This window comes from Canis lupus, chromosome 6 (assembly GCF_011100685.1).
Source record: "Canis lupus familiaris isolate Mischka breed German Shepherd chromosome 6, alternate assembly UU_Cfam_GSD_1.0, whole genome shotgun sequence".
Taxonomy (NCBI): domain Eukaryota; kingdom Metazoa; phylum Chordata; class Mammalia; order Carnivora; family Canidae; genus Canis; species Canis lupus.
Genome location: NC_049227.1, coordinates 50,258,786 through 50,281,343, shown reverse-complemented (window position 1 = coordinate 50,281,343; position 22,558 = coordinate 50,258,786). Strand labels below are relative to the sequence as shown.

Genomic DNA, 22,558 nt, shown 5'->3' with positions numbered 1-22,558 from the left:
CTCTATCTCTATGATAAGGTTGATTTTACTAAGAACAAGTCATACCAAGTCAAAGTTTGAAGGCTTTCCAAGCCTGTGGCTTTGCTTTCATGTGGAAGAGCCTAAGAAACTAAAGAAACACTTTTCCGAAACTGAAGAATTAATTTCTTGCCACTTCACATCCATCTCAAAAACTGATCTCTCTATGAACACCAACTACCAAGAGTCTTTCCATCACCACATTGTCTGGGCTTTATGACATTAATTTATTGAATAGGCATTTATTAGCCTATAATAATAATAGGCCAAATAAATAAATAAATAAACCCCAACTTAGGCTGGGCTGTCCATTCTGGAACTAGATATAAGTGCAACTCTTACTCTGGCCTTGAAGGAGATCACAAATGTCAGTACTATGACAATAAGAGGCATCTTTTATGCCAAATAAAATTTCTCTAATTAAAAATGTGTTATAATAATAGAAAATGATTATCACTAAATATTTCCCAAAATAAAATGTATAGCATTTCATTAGTGTCATTTTTAATGATCACAGAGTTGAGAAGTAAACCAATAATAGGTGGAAAAGAAAACCGTAGACATTTATATCTTTCTGACCTCTTGTGGAAGATCACATATGTCTCTGTTTACAGCAAGTTCTAGTTTCTCCAAGCTGGCACAATGACTTAATTCTCTGGGGACGGTCTTGATCTTGTTATAACTAAGAATTAGTTCCTGAAGTTTAGTGAGCAGTCCTACAAAAAAAAAAATAATACACAAAAGAGAGCAGATGGATATAAAATAAAGTTTCCAGTTACTAAGTATTAGAGCATGACTTACTTGCCAGTTTCGTATTGGCAAATCACACTTCTCAGGTTCTTGCCTTTTCCCAGTATGTGTCCTGCCCTTCTAAAGATAAGGAGCAGGTTTATCAATGCTATAAGCAAAAAATATACAATTTTTTTCAACTTGTTTAATCTCCTGGCCAATTTTCCATTTGAGGTTTTTTGGTGTTTTTTTTTTTTTTTTTTTTTTTCTCATCTAAGGAATGTTTTTAACTTTCTTTCTTGCCTTCAGCCTGTTCTCTTCTAGGAGGATTAACTGAGCAAGAGATATTGTTTCCAGAATCTATACAGTAATATTTCCAAAGAGACTTTTCTGGCATTGAAATCTCAGCTTGAATCACTTCAGTAAATACCAAAAACTTGGATCTGGAAGCTTCAATTTAGATGTTTGCAATTTTCTCAAATATCAAAAAGAATTCTCAGTAAAAAAAAAAAAGACAGGAATAAAAGCAATCTTCCTTACCAATTCCTCGAGGTATCTCTGAAATTGTGTTTCGAGATAAATCTAATACAATGAGGTTTTGGAATCTTCCAATAAATTCAGGGATTTTCAACAAACCAGTTCTATGAAGTTGCCATTCCTGTAGCTGATTCAGTTTCAGTAGAGAAGAAGGAAGGGTCTAAACTCAAGTAAGAGAATGACAGAATTACTATATTAAATTATTTTAGTATCATGTCATACTGAAGTATAATTGTAGGGATATTACTTGATTTGCAAAAGAACTTTGGAATACTTTTTTCCTTAATGGGTTATATTTCCAAGTGCTTTGTGTTACTGCTAAGTTTTAAGACCTTTACTTTGGGGGTAGGGGTACTAAACCTTCAAACCCCAATCAGAATAAACAAAGATAATATATTTTGGTCAATAGTGCACATACATATAACTATATCCTAAAGACGTTGTTGTATTAGGCTCTTTAAAAGTACATATGCAAAAAAAATAAAAATAAATAAATAAATAAAAGTACATATGCAGGGGCAGCCGGGGGGGGCTCAGTGGTTGAGCATCTGCCTTCGGCTCAGGGCATCATCCAGGAGGGTTCCCAGGATCGAGTCCTGCACAAGGTTCCCCACAGGGAGCCTGCTTCTCCCTCTGCCTATATTTTTGCCTTCTCTGTGTGTCTCTCACGAATAAATAAAATCTTTTTTAAAAAATAAAATACAGAGCAGCCCCGGTGGCTTAGTGGTTTAGCGCCACCTTTGGCCCAGGGCGTGATCCTGGAGACCTGGGATCGAGTCCCATGTCAGGCTCCCTGCATGTAGCCTGCTTCTCCCTCTGCTTCTCCCTCTGCCTGTGTCTCTGCCTTCTCTCTCTCTCTCTCTCTCTCTCTGTGTGTGTCTCTAATAAATAAATTAAAAATATTTTAAAAAATAATAAAGTACATGTACAATTGAAAATGAGAATATAATGGTTGGTTGAAATCATAGAGAAACAAAAAAATAATTTAGTCAACAATTCAAATTTCTCTTCCCCTTATATTTTGAAATATTCTATAAAAGCTTTTTACAGGTTTTGTTTAACAATTTTAAGAGTTTCAACTATTCTGAACTTTGCACCTTTTCCCTTTCAACCTAAAATAGCTCAAAGAGAACATAAGCCCCTAAATATATTTGTATGTATGAAAATAAACACTGACCCAAAGGATAGATACCCCTATAAAAATGAATATGCCTAATGTAATTAAGCAGTTGTATGTATATATGTTTATGACAGAGAATATGAATCAGGTAGTAGACCTAAAAAAATGGATATCCTATTCCATTTTGTGGACTTTTAGCTGAGCATTCATTTTGGAAAGCTATATGATTTTTGTTAGGCAGATGGTCATCTTGTTTATGGAAAATGAGAAGTTACTTCTTAAGATTAGTAGGAGAAAAATTGCAGATGACTTAAGTTTAGGCAGAGTTGAAGCAACTTAAGTTTTTACCAAAAAAATGTGGTTATATTTCTTTTCAGGTGTTCATGTCGCCAAATTCATTTGGTGTATTATTAAAATTAGAATTTCTAACTATTCCAGATTTAATCATACAGTCTCAGAATCATGTTCTCTCGCAACAAAACGCAAAATAGAGAAAATCAAATATTACTTCTATGAAGCTTACCTTCCATTCCTCTTTTTCTATCTTCAAAATGACTCTTCCATCTTCCTTGATGACCTTTTCTCTTAGCTTAGTTAAGCTTACTCTCTCTTCCCAGATCCGCACTAGCCTAAGAGAGCAGATAACATTTTGTTCACAATAATGACATACATAGGTAGCATTCACTTTTATATAAAAAGTGATCCATCAAAAGTAACCACTTGATTAATAGTATCTAGAAATCAGAAAAGAATTTGTTTTTTAAGAATTATAAATATGATTCATATTGTAAATGCCCTATATTTAACTTTTGAAAAGTGTCATAACTCTCCATAGATTTTTTTTAACTAATAGCTTTATTGAGATATAATTGACATACCACAAAATTAATCCTTTTAAAGTATACAATTTAATGGTTTTGGATATATTCACAGAGTCGTTCAACTATCACCACTATCTGATTCAAAACATTTTTATCATTCAAAAAACTCCACGCCCAATGCAAACTGGTGTAGCCCTCTAGAAAACAGATAGAGGTTTCTCAACAAGTTAAAAATAGAACTACCCTACAATCCAACAATTGTTCTACTAAGTATTTATTCATACAAAAATACTAATTCAAAGGGCAGCATTATCTACAATAGGCAAATTTTGGAAACAGCTCAAGTGTCCATCAACTGACAAATGGATAAAGAAGATGTGGTACACACACACACACACACACACACACATACACACGGAATATTAGCCATAAAAAAGAATGAAATCTAGCCATTTGCAACAATGTGGATGGAGCTAGAGAGTATTATGCTAAGCAAAATAAGTCAGTCAGAGAAAGACAAATACCATATGATTTCACTTATATGTGCAATTTAAGAAACAAACTATCATAGGGGAGTAAAGAGAGAGGCAAATCAAGAAACCGACTCTTAACTATAAAGAACAAACTGAGGGATCCCTGGGTGGTGCAGCGGTTTGGCGCCTGCCTTTGGCCCAGGGAGTGATCCTGGAGACCGAGGATCGAATCCCACGTCGGGCTCCCGGTGCATGCAGCCTGCTTCTCCCTCTGCCTGTGTCTCTGCCTCTCTCTCTCTGTGTGTGTGTGACTGTCATAAATAAATAAAAAAATTAAAAAAAAATAAACATTAAAAAAAAAAAAAAGAACAAACTGATAGTTACCAGAGGGCAGTTTACGGGGATTATGGAGGGCACTTGTGATAAGCACTGGGTGTTGTAAGGAATTGTTAAATCACTATATTGTACAGTTGAAACTAATACAATACTTATGTTAACTAACTGAAATTAAAACAAAAACTTTAAAAAGTAAAATAAAAAAACACACCTGTTAGCAGTCACTCCTCATTCCTCATTTTCCCAGCACCTGGCAGCCACTAATCATCTACTTTCTATCTCTATGGATTTATCTATTCTGGGCATTTCACAAAAATGGGACTATACAATATGTGGTCTTTCCACATAGCACAAGTTTATTCAGAGTTCACTCATGTTGTAACATGTTTCAGTACTAAATTCCTTTTGACATAAGAATCTTCACTGCATGAGTATACCACATTTTGTTTATCTTTTCGTCAGTTGATGGACATTTGGGTTAAGCCCACTTACTGGCTATTATGAATAATACTGCTATGAACATTTCTGAACAAGTTTTTATGTAGACATATATTTTCCTTTATCTTGAGTATAGTCCTAGGAATAGAATTGCTGCATTGCATTGTAACTCTTATTTTTAACCTTTTTTTTTAGGAACTGCTAAACTGTGTCCAAATTGCTTGTACCATTTTGCCTTCCCTCCAGCAGCGCATGAGGCATCCAATTTCTCCACATCTTGCTTACTTTTTTTATTTAAAAGATTTTATTTATTTATTCATGAGACACACAGAGAGAGAGAGAGAGGTAGAGACACAGGCAGAGGAAGAAGCAGGCTCCACGCAGGGAGCCTGATGTGGGACTCGATCCCGGGTCCCCAGGATCAGGCCCTGGGCCAAAGGCAGCGCCAAACCGCTCAGCCACCGGGCTGCCCGCTTACTTTTGTTATTGTCCATGGTTTGGACCATAGCCATCCTAGTGGTATCTCATTGGCCTTTTGATTTGCATTTGTTAGACATCTAATCCATAGATAGTTAATTACTTTATAAGGACTTGCAAATAATACTCTGAAGTTCAAGTTCAGAGTTAAATTTTATATGATTACATTCCAATTTTATTCAGATTTCATTTTTCAAAAATAAAAATACACAAAACCTTTGTCATTCTGAAACCCATACCTATTGATTTTTGGTTCATTGCAAATTTACATAAGGATAATATCAAGCTATGAAAATGACTAGGAAAGGTTGCAAAAGTTTTTTATTTCTATACTAGAAAATTTTTATTATTTTATTTTATTTTTTAAAGATTTTATTTATTTATTCATAAGAGACACAGAGAGAGGCAGAAACATAGACAGAGGGAGGAGAAGCAGGCTCCATGCAAGAGCCCGCTGTGGGACTCGATCCTGGAACTCCAGGATCACCAGTTGAGCCAAAGGCAGACGCTCAACTGCTTGAGCCACCCAGGTGTCCCTATACTAGAAAATTTTTAATGGATGAAAAATAGAATAAGTTTAGAATTGAAACCTTTGTAATTTATCCTTTTAGAATGATACATAATAAATATAAGCAGTTATCAAGGAACATAGGTTTAATTTGAATAGTTACTTGTCAAAAATCTCTTGACCTGAGCATTAATATATATATTTTAGCAGTTCTGCATATTAACTGATCTTCAGTGGGGATTTTATATTAGTGAACAGAAAAACCAAATATCTCTAAAAGTGAAATATTTGTTGTTTCTATGTATTTTTATTTGCAAATTATTTCTGTAGAGCCTGTATTTTTAACAGGTATGTATCTGAAATTTAATCTGCTAACTAGTACACTGTGGCAGCAATGGCTATGTGTGGCTTTCTAGACCGCTGGCCAGGCTTCTGCTAGGTGTGGTTATCTGAGACAAAATGTATAATGCCATCTATTTGATTACATCACTTTAAAAAAAAATAGAACTGCTAAAATAGTAAGCATGATGATTATTGTCACTCACTAAGAGATCTATGTATTTCAGAACAAGATTTAATGACAAGTGTGGTTAGATGTCTTATTCCTTAACCTTTTACTTAAAGAATTCATTAAGCAACCATTATATGCCAAATGATATGCTACACATTGAGCATGCAAAAAGCCCTGTCCTTAGTAAGTTTACAGAGAGGCTAACTATTACTTGAGAAGTCTATTTCCATCCCTATAATGATTCCTAAATTCTTTCTGGATCTGAATTTCTATGATCTAAGTCCAGAATGTATCACTTAACTTGGTGACTGTGGGCAACTCATACCACTTCTGTAGGCCTTGCCTATCCCCCTAGGGTTTGGGGATCCCTGGGTGGCGCAGCGGTTTGGCGCCTGCCTTTGGCCCAGGGCGCGATCCTGGAGACCCGGGATTGAATCCCACGTCGGGCTCCCGGTGCATGGAGCCTGCTTCTCCCTCTGCCTGTGTCTCTGCCTCTCTCTCTCTCTCTCTCTGTGTGTGACTATCATAAATAAAAATTAAAAAAAGAATCATTAAAAAATAAATGAAAAAATGAAAAAAATATTTTAAAAAATAATAAAGACAGAAGTAGTTATTGATCAAGAACTTTCCCCCATCTTCTTTGCTGAGAAATACTTAATATTTTCAAGTATTTATACTTCCCCCAAGTAATCCTGGTATAAATCTTAATTTGTTTAAACCAATCATATAGTCATTCCCCTAGAAGGAAACTGGAATGGGGGAGTACAAATCACCCAGTTCTGGTCAATGAGAGGTGAAGGAGAGGTTTGCTAAAGTGCCTGGAAAGTCTTCCTCATTCTTGAAGAAACAGAAATAGTTTCCACTCTTCTGATAACCTAATGATGCCTGGCTGTGATGCCTGGAAGTGTACCAGTCATCCTGTGACACTCAGAGGCAAACCTGAGGACCAAACTGACACACGGAGATTAGCAGTAGAAGGTGGTAAGAAGCTAAGTCTTTAAAGCTGTTCAACCTTTGGAATTGCCTTGCCTCAGGACTTCCCTATTCCTTAAGTCATTTTTTAAAAGATTTTATTTATTTATTCATGAGAGACACAGAGAGAAGCAGAAACAGGCAGAGGGAGAAGCAGACTTGCTGTGGGGAGCTTGACATGGGACTCAATCCCAGGACCCCAGGATTATGACCTGAGCCAAAGGCAGATGCTCAACCACTGAGCCACCCAGGCATCTCTTCTGTAAGCCATTTTTATTTATTTTTATATTTATTTATTTATTTATTTATGATGGTTACAGAGGGAGAGAGAGAGAGAGAGAGAGAGAGAGGCAGAGACACAGGCAGAGGGAGAAGCAGGCTCCATGCACCGGGAGCCCGATGTGGGATTCGATCCCAGGTCTCCAGGATCACGCCCTGGGCCAAAGGCAGGTGCTAAACCGCTGCGCCACCCAGGGATCCCCTGTAAGCCATTTTTAGTTGAATTTTATGGTACTTGCAGACACAAGAGCATTTTTTTCCATTAAGATATGATTGACATAAAATATCATTAATGGTCCAATATTTGTATATGTTGCAAGACAAGAGGCAATTTAATATTTAGAAAGAGGCTTGTTGAATGAGAATTGTAGGGCTCCATGAGGAAAGTGGCTCTTCTTGCATGATTAGTAGAATGCTTTGAAGACATCCAATCAGGAAAACAGGTAGCTTTCAAGAAGGTAGAAGAAATGAGAGCCAAACTATTTAATTATAGCCCAAATCAAGGAATCAGGTGATCCACAGGGGCCCTGGCTGACATTCATGGCTATTCAAATAGGTGAGAATCTATACTACCTTCTATTGCCAGATGTTGTTTTAGTATCTAGGGGATATAATATTGAATAAGCAATCACTGAAAAGTGGACTAAATGATACTAATCAAACTTTATGAATGCTGAACAGACTCTTATGAAGGCCTATGATAACTACTATTTTCACATAAAGACACCTGTATCTTTTGTGGCCACCATCACATAGCCACACTTAATTGAATCAGGTGTATCCTTTAGTTATATTCTGAGTTTTCAGTAAGTAAAAATCTATCAAATTCAATAATAAGGCATTTAACAACTGCTCTTTTCTGTAATGATGATGTTCTGAATTTTCACTAATTTCAAATAATAAACACATGAAAGCATACTTCTGTTGAAATTCCTTCTCTCGCTTCAGGTCTTCATTGTGTTTTTTTATTCTTTCTTCCCAGACTTCCTTTACAGCATTGACAGCCCCAGTACAAACTACATTTTCTGACATGATTTCTCCACATTGTCATAGTCACCAACTTCATTAAGTTCTGAATAGCTGAATCAAAGATGCCATCTCAAAAAGGACCTAATTGTAGAAGAGAAAACAAACAAATGTGTTTCAGAATGTTCACCAGGTCCAGAAATGATCATAATAGCTTATATTTATTGAACACTTTCCATGTTCCCAAAACTATTTTATACACTTTTACACATCATATCTAACTTAATAATTCTCATAAAAATATTATGCCATGGGTGCTTTTTAAAAAAGATTTTATTTATATACTCGAGAGACAGTGCAAGTGAGAGGGGAGGGGCAAAGGAGAAGCAGATTCCCTGATGAGCAGGGAGCCTGACATGGGGCTTGATCCCAGGACCCTGAGATCATGACCTGAGCCGAAGGCAGATGTTAACTGACCGAGCCTCCCAGGTGCTCTGCCATGAGTGCTTTTGTTGTCTGTAATATACAGATGAGAAAACCAAGCTTTAAAGATGGGCAATTTGAAAAAAATAAAAATAAAAAAAATAAAGATGGGCAATTTGTTCAAAGTCTCATGTCTAATATGTAGCAGAGGTGCAAAGTGAAGCCACATCTACGTCCTTTGCTACTATGTAATTGATAGTAATGAAAAACTGCCATTAGTTTACATGTCCAGTTGTATGAAAATGATTAAATAATGGATATGTAAGAAAAAAAAATAAAATAAATAAATAAATAAATAATGGATATGTACATGTAAGACCAGCATTTTGGGATATCTACTTAGTCTAGTTGCTATGCACAGGTTGGAATTCAGTTAAGTGGCAATAAACTGGGATTACTTGCTCTTGTAAAATAAATTGCAAATGGGCAGATGTAATAATGAGGATGGTGATCTGAATCTCAGAAAGTAAAATAAAAATAGGGGAATGGTTATGTATATTATGGTAGATCCATTTTATGGAATGTTCTTTGCCTTACAAATAATTGTAATAATTGTACTCATTTTTCATCAAATTGTATTAGTAATAGTGAAGAATTTGATTCATAGTTAATTGAATTATTTCCTCCCAAATTCATGAAGTCAAAGATGTCCACAATCACAACTATTCAACATTATACTGGAATGCTACAAGGCAAAGGAAGTAAATATAAAGGTATAAAGTTTGGAAAGGAAGAGTGAAATTTGTAACAGTGTAGGGAAACAGGCACTCTTATACACTAAAGGTGGTAGTATTTTGTTCTCTATGGAGAGAAATTTGGTAATGTCTATCAGTCTTATAAAAGTATATTCATAGTCCTAGTAATTTATACCGCAAATATTTTTCAATCGTAAAATTATGTATTATAAAGTTATTCATTGCAGTGTTTTTCATAACAACAAAAGATTGGAAACAATATAATTTTTGATCAGTAATGTATAGTACACCCATATCATGGGAAATTAAATAGCTCCATAAAGAAAGCAAAATATTTTTCTTTTTTTTTTTAAGATTATTTATTTATTTATTTATTTATTTATTTATTTATTCATGAGGGACACAGAGAGAGAGAGAGGCAGAGACACAGGCAGAGGGAGAAGCAGGCTCCATGCAGGGAGCCCGACATGGGACTCGATCCGGGTCTCCAGGATCAGGCCCTGGGCTGAAGGTGGCACTAAACCGCTGAGCCACCCGGGCTGCCTAGCAAAACATTTCATATACTGATATGCCACGATCTCTAAAATGTATGACTATGCCATGATATAATTTTTCTGTCCCAATGAACATGGATATTTGGGTAGCAGAGTTTTGCTATTACAAACAATATTGTTTCCAAAATTCTTGTCCTTATCATCACGGTGCTCAAGTGCTATTGCCTCTATTGGGTATATACGTAGGACTAGAACTGCTGGATCATAATATATGTGAATGTTCAAATTTATAAGATAGAGAAAAATTGTTTTCCAAAGTGATTGTGCCCATTTATACTCTTACTACAACTGTATAAGGGTCCCCATTGATGTATATCCTTATCAACAAACTACTGTATAAAATTTCATTATGGTCACAAATTTATACTTTCCTGATTACTAAAGCTGCAAGTTAATATATAAAGATTGTCCAATTAAAGACAAAATCCTATGTATTGTTTATAAGAGGCACGCCTAGCATAAAAATAGGAAAAAATAGAAAGTATAAAATAGAAAAAGATCCATGCCTAGATTTATACCCAAACATATGTTCACACAAAAACTTCTACCTAGGGGATCCCTGGGTGGCTCAGTGGTTTAGAGCCTGCCTTTGGCCCAGGGCATGATCCTGGAGAGCAGGGATCGAGTCCCGCGTCAGGCTCCCTGCATGGAGCCTGTTTCTCCCTCTGCCTGTGTCTCTGCTTCTCTGCTTCTCTCTCTCTTTCTCTGTGTCTCTCAGGAATAAATAAATAAAATCTTAAAAAAAAAACTTCTACCTAAATGTTGAAGTAGCATTATTCACAGTAGCCCAAAAGTGGCTGTTAACTGACAAATGGATAAACAAAAATGTAGTATTTCCATACAATGGAATATTATTCAGCCACAAAAAAGAATAAGTACTGACACTTGCTACATCATGGATGAATGTTGAATGAAAGTGTGCTAAGTGAAAGAAGCAGACACAAATGACCACATATGATCCCATTTATATGAAATGTCTGGAATAGGTAGATTTACAGAGAAAAAAAAGTAGATTAGTGATATCCAAGGGCTTTTCAGAGGGGGAAATAGGGAGTGACTGCTAAGGGTGCAGAGTTTCTTTTTTCTGAGTGATAGAAATCAACTTTTGAAATAAATCAACCTATTAAAAAGCAAGGAAGACTTATTTAAGCCTAAAGAACAAAATGTAATAAGCATTTATTTATAGTCTTTTATAAAGGTGATCAAGGGAGAAACTAAAAATAAGGATATAACTCTATGGGGTGTAAGTGGACTTAGGCATCATCTTTCATAATGAAGTTTTATGATAATTCCTAAAGTTGGTAAGAAATAATAACGGCCTTTGGGAAAAAAAAAAAGAACTATGGAGATAACCACTGAAAACTAAATCCTGAACTGGTTAAATGCTTACTTCTAGAGTGATAGAAATGGGGTACAGACTATTGCTTTTCATTATTAATCCCTTCTAAATTACTGATTTCCTTAATAGTATGCAGTGCATAAGAGATACAAAGAGGGGTGGGAGAAAAACTCTATTACAGAGGACAAAACGGTTTAAAATGTTAGGATGGATATATAATTGCCAATATGCAGAAAAATTGTTAGGAAAGGGTCTCTATTTTTAAGCAATGCATGCACAATTTCCACAGGAACGGATTGCAAGATCTTTCTGCCATCAAGAAACCTTGGCATACATATGCTGATAATCCAAACCCCTGAGGACATCATAGTCAACCTACAATTTATTGTCTCAGATTTTAGCAAGTTTTAAATGTTTATCAAATCATTTTTTAAAATCCCAAGTATCCACATGTAAATGTGTATTTTTTAAACACATATAACCATTTGTATGCTCATTTGATTCCTCAGTTTGCCATTAAACTTCATTCAGCCATCAACTTTCCTATGACAGCAACCAATTTCCCTTCGAGGAAAACAAGTCAATAATGATATATGAACTTTTGACGTCAGCATAGGACTGTATTCTCTGCCTTGATTATAACCATAACGGAAATGCACTTTGCTTGGTAAGGACATAACCAAGAGAGTCTGCTTTCAAAGGCAAAAGCAAGCAAGCAAACAAACAAACAAGAAACACACAAAACCCCCCAAAACAAAACAAAACAAAACAAAACAAAAAATACTTCTTAACTTTTAGGGAAATCAAAATTCCAGAGGAAGATAATTACAAGCATGACTATGAAACCCCACAAAAGACTTTTTAATTCAATTCCAAATTCAGCTGTACATCCCAGCAAATGCAGACACAGTAAAGGCATCCTCAGCAATCCTTCTAATGAAGAATGGGGAAAAAATGTTTTTGAAAAATACTTACCATAGTCAGTGGACATAGAAGCTGACATGCCCAAAGTTAGTGATTATCAGCTAAAAGAGGATTTCAGGGAGAACTGTTTTCAGTGTGGCTCCAGATGATTAAAAACCTCCGTCAGACTTGTAACCAAGTGAAATGTAATGTTAGCCTAGTTCTAATTTTAGATCTTGGACAAAGCTGAGAATAGCAAGAATCACATGGAACTCCTGTGCAAAGGATCAAGTGATAGGTAATGTGCAAAGGATCAAGTGGTAGATAATGCATGTGCATGCATTCTGCACACCGCAAATGCTGTGTACCGGCATTATAAAACTCTCAGACATACCTAGTTCCAAGCTCCTGAAAAAACTAACTCCTATTGAAAGTCCTTTCACTTTTCATGACTTACACATTTTGAATATTTAATAGACTATAATGCATCTATTCCAAACAGAGAAACTTGAAAATAGGAGAATGCATGGGATAACAAAAACTCTACTTGGTAAACCATAGATCTGTAAATATTGAAACTAAAGGTAAAATGCATGGGGCACCTGGGGGGCTCAGTTAAGCAATGGCCTTTGGCTCAGGTCATGATCCCCTGGTCCTGGGATGGAGCCCCAACATTGGACTCCCGGCTTGGCGGGGAGTCTGCTTCTCCCTCTCTCTCTTCTCATGCTTTCTCTCTCGCTCTCTCTCAAATAAATAAAATCTTTAAAAATAAATAAATAAATAAATAAATAAATAAATAAATAAATAAATAAATAAATATAAAATGCTTCACACAATAAGAAAAGTAAAGATGTAGACAAGTATGGATAACAGAGGAGCTCCAAGCTGGTGCTGCATCCAAGCCTCAAATCTAATTCTCTCTCAATCTTGATCTCTCCAGCCTTCAGAGATAGAAGTGAATTACAGGCTTTTTGAAAAATTATGTATTTATTTTTTGTTTTTTTAATGCTATACATTTTATTTATTTATTTATTTAAGTAGTATTAAGTAGGCTCCACACCCAACATGGTGCTCAACATGGGGCTTGAACTCAAGACCCTGAGATCAAGACCTCAGCTGAGATCAAGAGTCAGATGCTCAATGGACTGAGCTACCCAAACACTGTGGTATTTTAATATTTGAATTGGTAATATAAGCACATAGAACAAAATTTAAAAGATTCATTATCTTAATGATAATGATAAAAGATAAAAGAATAATAATTATCTATTATTCTTTTATCAATGAATCCCCACCTAACCCCACCTCCAGCCATTTAGTTCCTTGTCTGAAGGCAATCACTATTGCCACTTCTGTGTGTCTGTGCCCATCCAAAGATGGGCTGTGAATTTACAGACATAAATATGCCTATATTCATTAAAAACACACATATGGTGACATGCACACACACACACACACACACAATGCTAACATATTATATGTATTTTTCTATACTGTGGTTTCTGTACTCAGAATATATTGGAGATTGTTTCATATTAGTATATTTAGAATTACATCACTCTTTTTAATGACTACATAGCTTTTGATGTGTAGGTGGGTCATAATTTATTTAGTCACTTGGACACTTTGGCAATTTTAGTGTTTTTTAATACCTTATTATTCCATAGAAATTCTCTAACGTTCTATAACAAATTAGCTCGGAGAGCTATGGGGTTGCTCAAGACCACAGAAAGAGTAAAGAAGATCACAGAACCTGAACTTTAACCTCCCTGTCCAGAGAGTTTGCACCATCCCCCACACACGGCTTCCCTGAATATGTTCATAAAGCAACCATAAGGTGCAGGAAGTTTTGTTTCAGTTAAGAAAAGTACTAAATTATCTCTTTGAAAACAATTTAGATTTGTTTCTGCCTTTGGCACTGTCTACAATTAAATTTTAATTTTTTAAAAGATTTTATTTATTTATTCATGAGAGACAGAGAGAGAGAGAGAGAGAGGCAGAGACACAGGCAAAGGGAGAAGCAGGCTCCATGCAGGGAGCTCGACGCAGGACTCAATCTCAGGTCTCCAGGACCGCACCACGGGCGGAAGGCAGATGCTAAACCGCTGAGCCACCCAGGGATCCCTAAATTTTAATTTGATAGTATTTCTAGAAAGCCCACAAATCCCAAGGTTCTCTCTCTTTTCCTTTTCTAGCTGTTTCTTTGCCATGCTCTGATCTAAGAGGCAACACTATACAAAGTGAGACCAATTGAGAAAACTTTGAAGTGATTTACTCTAGAGAAATGTCAGGGAAAGTGGAAAAAAGTGAATAGATTCACGAGCTATTTATGAAGGATTTTAGACAGAATTTCAGGTATTGGGGGACATAGCAGGCGAGAGAGAAGGAAAAGACAAGACACTGTATAGTGCCCTCTCCATAGTTTGATAATCCCCACTGTTAGTGAACCCCACTTTACTAAAGTAGAATTAGGAGGAAAATTCCAACCTCCCTTGCTATAGAATTGGGGAATGTGATTAAGGTTTATGCACTTTGATTTAGAAGCAAGAATGTGAGGAAGTCGGCTGAGTGGCTACAGTTCATTTTTGCTGGTGTAGTACAGCAAAGACAATATATTTTCTGGGATTAGTTTTAGCAAATTGAGTTTCCTGACCACAGTGGATGCAGCTGGTTCTGGGGCAGCCATAGCAGCTCCCTTACCAAGCCAGTTTCATGGTATACTTCCAGGATTTGTTCTATGAACAAATAGCCCTTCTTACTTAAACATGCCTGGGAGATTCCCGTCATCTCTACCTAAGCAACTGGCACAACTATTTTAACTCTCTCTTGTTATATTTTAAAATATATGCTTATGTTGCTATTTCTTCATATACTAATTTCAGAACTATCTATTGACTTCCTACCATAGAAGATGTAAGTTCTGTGGTCTTAAACCACTTACTCATACCACATACCTCTCCTCTTTTAGTCCTCCCAAGATAGTTATATCATAATACTTGTTAAATCAGTAATTAGTGCTTATTAAAATGTGAATATTATTCATAACTGATCCAAATAATAGAAATAATTACATTTCTTTCCTTTTGCACTTTTTGTTTTTTTCTGGAATTACCCATTCTTTATTTGCTTAATTTTCTGTGTACTTATCACTGTATTTTTATTTATTGTATTTTATTTTTTTTTAAGATTTTATTTATTTATTCATGAGAGATACAGAGAGAGAGAGAGACAGAGAGAGAGAGAGACAGAGAGAGGCAGAGACACAGACAGAAGGAGAAGCAGGCTCCATTCAGGGAGCCTGATGGGGGACTCGATCCCGGAAATCCGGGATCAGGCCCTGAGCCAAAGGCGGTGCTGAATCTCTGAGCCACCCCAATTGCCCGAAACCAAAGTTTAAAGAGTCAGAGACGTGTCAAAGCCATCCGCTGGAAAATAGCTGAGTTACATTCCAACTCAGATGGATCTGGGTCCCACATCTTGACCATCGGATTATTTTGCTTCCTTTTGAAAACAAGTTTATGACAGTTACACAGAATTATAGCTGTAGGGCAGCCTGGGTGGCTCAGCGGGTTAGCGCTGCCTTCAGCCCAGGGCGTGATCCTGGGACTCGATCCCGGGACTCCAGGATCACACTCTGAGCCGAAGGCAGACACTCAACCGTTGAGCCACCCAAGCGTCCCAAGATAATGGTTTTAAACACAAAACACGAAGATAGTTATTACTTTGTTTTTTAAAAGCATGATTTTTTTTAAAGTTTATTTATTTATTTTACATAATCTCTACTCAACATGGGGCTCAAACTCAAGACCCTGAGATTGAGTCGCATGCTTTTCCAACTGAGCCAGCTGAGCATCCCAAGCATTATCTTTTACAAAGTATAGTAGAACTAATGATCATTTAGTTAGTTTTCTTCCCATAAATTCTGATAAAACTACAGTAACTACAAGTAATCATATCAAGCATACAAGCATCTACTTTGTGTGACCCATTTATTCAAATAAGAGAAAATAAAGGAACATAGGGAAAAGCAATGGAAAATAAGAATATAATACCTTCGGATTTTGATCTATAAGGCTCTTTTTATGACTCCCTACAGTCTTTTATAATAAAACAGTTACTTGTCAGAATAGAAGGCTTTGAAGCAGAAACACCATGTAACCAGAGTGCCAAGAAACTTAAATATGAGACGTGTCCTCATTAGATCAATAATTTAAATGTTAAGAATTCTCTTTCAAAGATAGAATTTGCGCCTGGGTGGCTCAGTGGTTAAGTGTCTGCCTTTGGCTGAGGTCATGATCCTGGGGTCCTGGGATCAAGCCCCACATTGGGCTCCCCGCAGGGAGCCTGCTTCTCCCTCTGCCTGTGTCTCTGCCTCTCTCTGTGTGTCTCACATGAATAAATAAAATCTTAAAAAGAAAAAGAATTTGAAGCCTCTGTAATTGTACTTTGATTATTTTAAATACTTAATCATTTTTTAAAAGATTTTATTTATTAGAGAAAGAGACAGAGATACTGAGAGAGAGCAAGAGGGGAGGAGAGAGAAAAACAGGCTCCCTGCTGAACAGGGAGCCCAACTCATGGCTAGATTCCAGAACCCTGGGATGATGATCTGAGCCGAAGGCAGATGTTTAACCAACTGAGCCACCAAGATGCCCCAAGACTTAAGAATATTTTAAAACTGATTTGTTTAGCTGTAAAATTTTCTGGAACATTGATATTCTTTTATGTGAAAATGTTCCATTAGTGTTGTGTGTGTATGTGTGTGTGTGTGTGTATACACAAGGAAAGGGAAAATCCTAAATAATAGACAACATACTTGCCAAATATTAGGGAGTCACTGTTCTCCACATTTTGATACTTACATTAGGAAGTTATAGCTACATACTAACTTGTACCACTTGGTCTGACAAAACGGGGACATTTCCTCAGGAGATGATAGGAAACACTGTTAGACACCAAATACCTTTCTCTGGGAGCTCAAGTTCTCAGATTCTAGCTGGTCTCACATGGCTTCTGCCACATGACCCCACAGAGTTTCAATCATTAATAACTTAATATCTAAGTGACTAATATGGCTAAGAAAAATATTTAATTTTAGCTATTTTTTTCTTTTATTATATGTGTTTTATGACCAAAAGTTAATATGCTTAATGAGCAATGAAAATGTACTTCTGACCTTAAGATTCTGTGCTGGTTTCACTTCTGATATACACACATTTCCTTAAGCCAATCAACAGTGGAGACACAAGAATTAAGGTATGAAAATCATTTATTCTATAGCCCACTGGGAATTGGCTAAAAATTAGGTCAATTGGCCATAATTTCAAGATCTTCATTTGAGAAAAGCATGCTGGGATGCCTGGGTGGCTCAGCGGTTGAGCATCTGCCTTTGGCTCAGGTAGTGATCCTGGGATCCCGGGATCAAGTCCCACGTCAGGCTCCCTGCACGGAGCCTGCTTCTCCCTCTGCCTGTGTCTCTGCCTCTCTCTCTCTGTCTCTCATGAATAAACAAATTTAAAAGAGAGAGAGAGAGAGAGAGAGAGAGAGAGAAAGGCATTCTGTAAGTCTTAGTAACCGATATGTCATTTAGCAAACAAAATACAAGTGAACAAAACATAATTGTTCTTAGGAATAGTTGGTGCCATAGTTTTTCCCATAGTGTTCCCAAGAGATAAATCTTCCCTTATGTAAAGATAGTTCTGATATGAAATATAAAACCTTAGCAGGAGTAATCAGAATATTATGCAACTTTTTAAGGAAATTTAAATCTCAAATGAGATGACCACAGACATAAAAGCCATTACAATCTTATTTCATTTTTTTAAAAAGATTTTATTTATTTATTCATGAGAGACAGAGAGAGAGAGTCAGAGACACAGGCAGAGAAGCAGGATCCATGCAAGGAGCCTGATACAGGATTCGATCCTATACAACCCTGGGTCACACCCTGAGCCAAAGGCAGCCGGTCAACCACTGAGCCATCCAGGGGTCCCTTCCCTTCAGTCTTATTTTAAAAAGAAAAAACAAAACGGGGCACCTGGCTGGCTTAGTAGGTAGAGCATGCAACTCTTGATCTCGGAGTCAGGAGTTCAAGCCTCACATATCGTGTAGAGATTAAAAAAAAAAAAAAAGAAAAGAAAGAAAAAAAAAATTTTCAAAAAGAAAACAAAGAACAATATCTTCCACATACCCACCAAATAATGACACAAAAGTTGCACTGCTTTCTATATGTCGAATGAGGTATTTTGGGCCACATAACAAAAAGATATGCTCCTTTTGCTTTTATTTTTACGTACTACTTAGTTCTACAGAAATAAAAGCTACACCAAATTTTAAACTCTTTATCTGGATAATTCCATGTGAATTACATAATTTGTTTCTAGGATATTGATCCAACTTTTGAGGATATATTATATACATTTTAATGGGCAATTAAAAAATAGTTTTTTCACATTTCCACAAATATCATGCAATTGTTAAACCTGTAATAGCTAGTAAAGATAGAAGCTGTGCGAAATTTTAATGTATTTAGAATTACAAACCAAAAAAAAAATCTTTTGGAATTAGACTGTATTACATTTATATATCAATATTTTTAATTTTCATAAACATGAGAGAAACTAGTGCAGTAAGTGACTACGGTGGTTTAAAAAAATTGTGCCATCCCTGTGACAGTGTGTACTGCTCTGCCCAAGCAACATGTGAACCAACGGGGCCCTTCTAATCTTGTGCCAGAAACACAATGGGACCAAAGCCAGGTTCTTGTGCAATTTGTGAAGCCCTTGGTTAGCAGAGTTATTAGTGTGACACCTTAGCTCCTTGACTTCTCTGTATTGCATTTGAATAACTAATGTTTCAGACTGTTAGTCATTCTGACTTATATTCATCCCTGCAGGTTCCATTAACTTAATTACACCTGCCATCAACTTAGTTGCATTTGTTACTGCAGTATGAACCCTGCCTTCATTTTTCCAGGAAATTAGAGAGTTTTTTCCAGATCACTGCACTCTTGCAACTTCTGTACAGACTTTATAAGCCTTGATTTTTAAATTTTTTTTTAACTTTCCTTTTTACCACATTTTTGGAACATATTAGGGAGTTTCCTGCCGCAAATTTCAAGTTCCATAGCTTTGCCCAAGTTTAGCACATTTTGCCAGCTCTTCTGGAAATGTGGGTGAGTAGAGTCACGGGGTGTGCTGATTGGAGGGAGCCTTGGCCTCCTCCCCAACCTGGGATAAGCGTGACCCCTTCTTTGACCTTCCTGACTTTGCCCCCTCTAAGGTAAATTCTTGATCTCCCACCTGTTCTCATTTCTTCTGTCATGTCTCTTGTCAAGGCCCAGAACAGCTGTTCCCAAAGCTTTGTGTTGTAACATTCCACATGATAGTCAGTGGCAGCCTGATATAGATGGCCTCTTGGTCAACTGCAATTACTCTGGTCATGCTTCGGTTTTGTGGCTCTCTGGACTATCTCCAAATTCTCCTGCTCAGTTTTAGCAAGCTGGCCTAGAGTTCTCTCACTAGCACATGAATTAACTCATGCTTAAAGCCCTCCTGCTCAGGACTGGAACTGCCTGACGATGAATTCATGTCTATTTCATTCTGAGCTCGCAAACATCAAGGATTCGTGCTACCTTCAGTGTTCGCCTAAATGGGAATTACTTTCTGGAACATAAAAGAGCTGTGGTTATTTTGCAGGGATAACAATGATAACATGAGCCATCTTGAGGTTTGGCATAAATAATTCAGAGTTGACCTGGTTTCTCTGACAAGATATCACTGAAACACATGGTGACCTTGAGATATTGAAGAGTGAAAATGCCTAGAGCTTAGGAGAGACATAGATCCAGACAGAAGAATTTAGGAGACATCTGAGAGAGAGATGTGGCCACATTTTTGCCAAGCACCCTGCAAATACAGGTGTGCAGTGGGAAAGGAAGCCACATTGCAAGGAGTTCATGACCACTCATTCAAGAAGTTAGGCAAAGGCAGGAGGGAATAGGTCAGGTGTGTACCTGCAGTAGCAAGTAAAGGTGACAATACAAGAAAGGAATGTGTTGGGCAGCCTGGGTGGCTCAGTGGTTTAACACCGCCTTCTGCCTAGGGCATGATCCTGGAGACCCGGGATCGAGTCCCATGTCAGGCTTCCTGCATGAAGCCTGCTTCTCCCTCTGCCTGTGTCTCTGCCTCTCTCTCTGTTTCTCATAAATAAATAAATAAAATCTTAAAAAAAAAAAAAAAAAGGAATGTGCTCAGCCTTCTTTTAGGTAGAGGGAAATTAGCTTTACTGAGGTAGTTTCTTGGGACAGTACATTATTTAAAAAATAAGAACGTTCTATTATTTAGGGCAGCATTGTGCAATAGAATTCTCTATGGTGATGGAAATATCTATATCTGCAATACCCAATATGGTAGCCTCTAGCCACATGTAACTCTTTGCATTTAAGTTTCAATTAATTAAAATTCAATAAAATTCAGCTTCTTGGAATGCCTGGGTGGCTCAGCACTTGAGCTTCTGCCTTTGGCTCAGGGCGTGATCCCAGGATCCAGGATCGGGTCCCACATCGGACTCCCTGCAAGGAACCTGTTTCTCCCTTAGCCTGTGTCTCTGCCTCTGTCTCTGCGTCTCTCATGAATAAATAAATAAAACCTTAAAAAAAAAACTCATTTAAAAATTCAGCTTCTCAGTTACACTAGCCACATTTCAACTGTTCAACAGCCACAATGAATAATCTAAATTTAAATGTAAATACTCACGTGTGGCTAGTGACTATTGCATTGGACAGCTCAGAGTTAGGGTTATTACTACCTGGAGGAGGAGATTAATCTCAAAGTATCCATGTTTTAAAACAACAAAAGTTATTTCACCTCACCTTTGGTATCACATCCAAACCAATCAGTGCTGGAGTGTGGTGGTAGGGAGGCTTTATGTCACAAAGTCATTTGGAGATGCTGGCTCCTTCCATCTTGTATGGCCACCATCTTCAACATAAAAGCTTTCAGGGGTGCTACAGAGAGGAAAATGAAAGAGTATGGAGGATCTCTTGGGAGGTTCCATGGGCTACATTTGGAATTGGTTTACATCACTTCTACCCATAATCTAATGGCTAGAAATAAATTACATGGCCCCACACAACTGCAGCCTAGGCTGGAAAATATTTAACTGTGTGCCCAAAAAGAAAACAGGTTTATAGATATAAAAACATTACTCAGGGGCAGCCCAGGTGGCTTGGCAGTTTAGCACTGCCTTTGGCCCAGGGCCTGATCCTGGAGGCCTGGGATAGAGTCCCATGTCGGGTTCCCTGCATGGAGCCTGCTTCTCCCTCTCCCTGTGGATCTGCCTCCCTCCCTCTCTGTGTCTCTCATGAATAAATAAAATATTAAAAAAAAATTACTCACATTCATCAAGAAAAAAATTAAATTTGTTGGAGTTCTGGATTCAGTCTCTAGTAAAAGTCCTCCATGAGGAACTAGAAATGAATCTTACTCAGTGTGCCAAAAGGATGCATCTGGTACAGTTTCATATGTGAGGAAGATACTAAGATATCAAAATGGGGCCATGGGATTAAACACAAAGCAAGGAACCTGCAACTGTATAGAAAGTAGGGGGGACACCTGGATGGCACAGTGATTGAGCGTCTGTCTTTGGCTCAGGTTGTGATCCCGGGGTCCTGGGATTGAGTCCCACATCAGGCTCCCTGCATGGAGCCTGCTTCTCCCTCTGCCTATGTCTCTGCTTCTCTGTGTCTCATGAATAAATGAATAAAATCTTAAAAAAAAAAGTAGGAAGTTTGGTTTTTGCTGATGGAGACTTACATCTCCCTCAAAAAAAAAAAAAAAAAAAGGGAAAGTGTGAGAATATAGAGATTTTGAGGTGAAAAGGAGAAATGAAAGATCCTTGAGTTGAATTACCTTGTCTTCTCTGAAGATATTCGGAGAAGCTATCTGCTTAATACAACACAGCTGGGAAGACATATATGCGGCATTTAAATGAACAGAAAAGAGTTGGAACAGGTACTATGAAGAATGGCTGAGGCATGTGCTGCAGAATTTGGAAGGAATCTATATAAGACTAACCTGGTGGCCATGATCACTTGCAGGATGTGTCAGGTAAATTGAAATGTGTATCTTCTTTTTCCCTTGATAAATATCCTTATGGGAAGCCATAAGGTCCCGTTAATCTGTTTTTTTCATAGAAATGGTCTTTGAAAATATAACTTAGACTTTTTCCTACTGCCATAATTAATACAGCAGTATAAGTGTAAAACATTAAAGCTAGTGAATAGATTAGCATGCATGAATTTTAAGAAAGATCAGGTGAATAGAAAATATTGAAGCTGGTAACTCATTTTTCTTTAAAGATTTTATTTATTTATTCATGAGAAACAAAGAGAGAGAGG

At 37.1% G+C, this 22,558-nt stretch overlaps 1 protein-coding gene across 3 annotated transcripts in view; it reads right to left on the bottom strand.

Moving 5' to 3' along the window:
* The window catches only part of LRRC39 (leucine rich repeat containing 39), a 29,605-nt gene extending 8,420 nt beyond the window's left edge, over positions 1 to 21,185 (bottom strand). For 2 of the 3 annotated variants that reach the window (XR_005361150.1, XM_038541227.1), the window contains exons 1-5: positions 12,232 to 12,369; positions 8,139 to 8,329; positions 2,928 to 3,033; positions 1,288 to 1,444; positions 598 to 734 (exon numbers count right to left, since the gene is read on the bottom strand). Coding sequence is in view for 2 of the 3 variants with exons in the window: in XM_038541227.1 (XP_038397155.1) it covers positions 598 to 734; positions 1,288 to 1,444; positions 2,928 to 3,033; positions 8,139 to 8,251 (513 nt within the window). In the remaining variant the exon portion in view is untranslated. Of the gene's footprint in view, positions 1 to 597; positions 735 to 1,287; positions 1,445 to 2,927; positions 3,034 to 8,138; positions 8,330 to 12,231; positions 12,370 to 21,031 lie in introns of those variants that run through there. The other variant, XM_038541228.1, reaches the window with a different exon arrangement.
* Between the last annotated feature and the right edge of the window lie 1,373 nt (positions 21,186 to 22,558).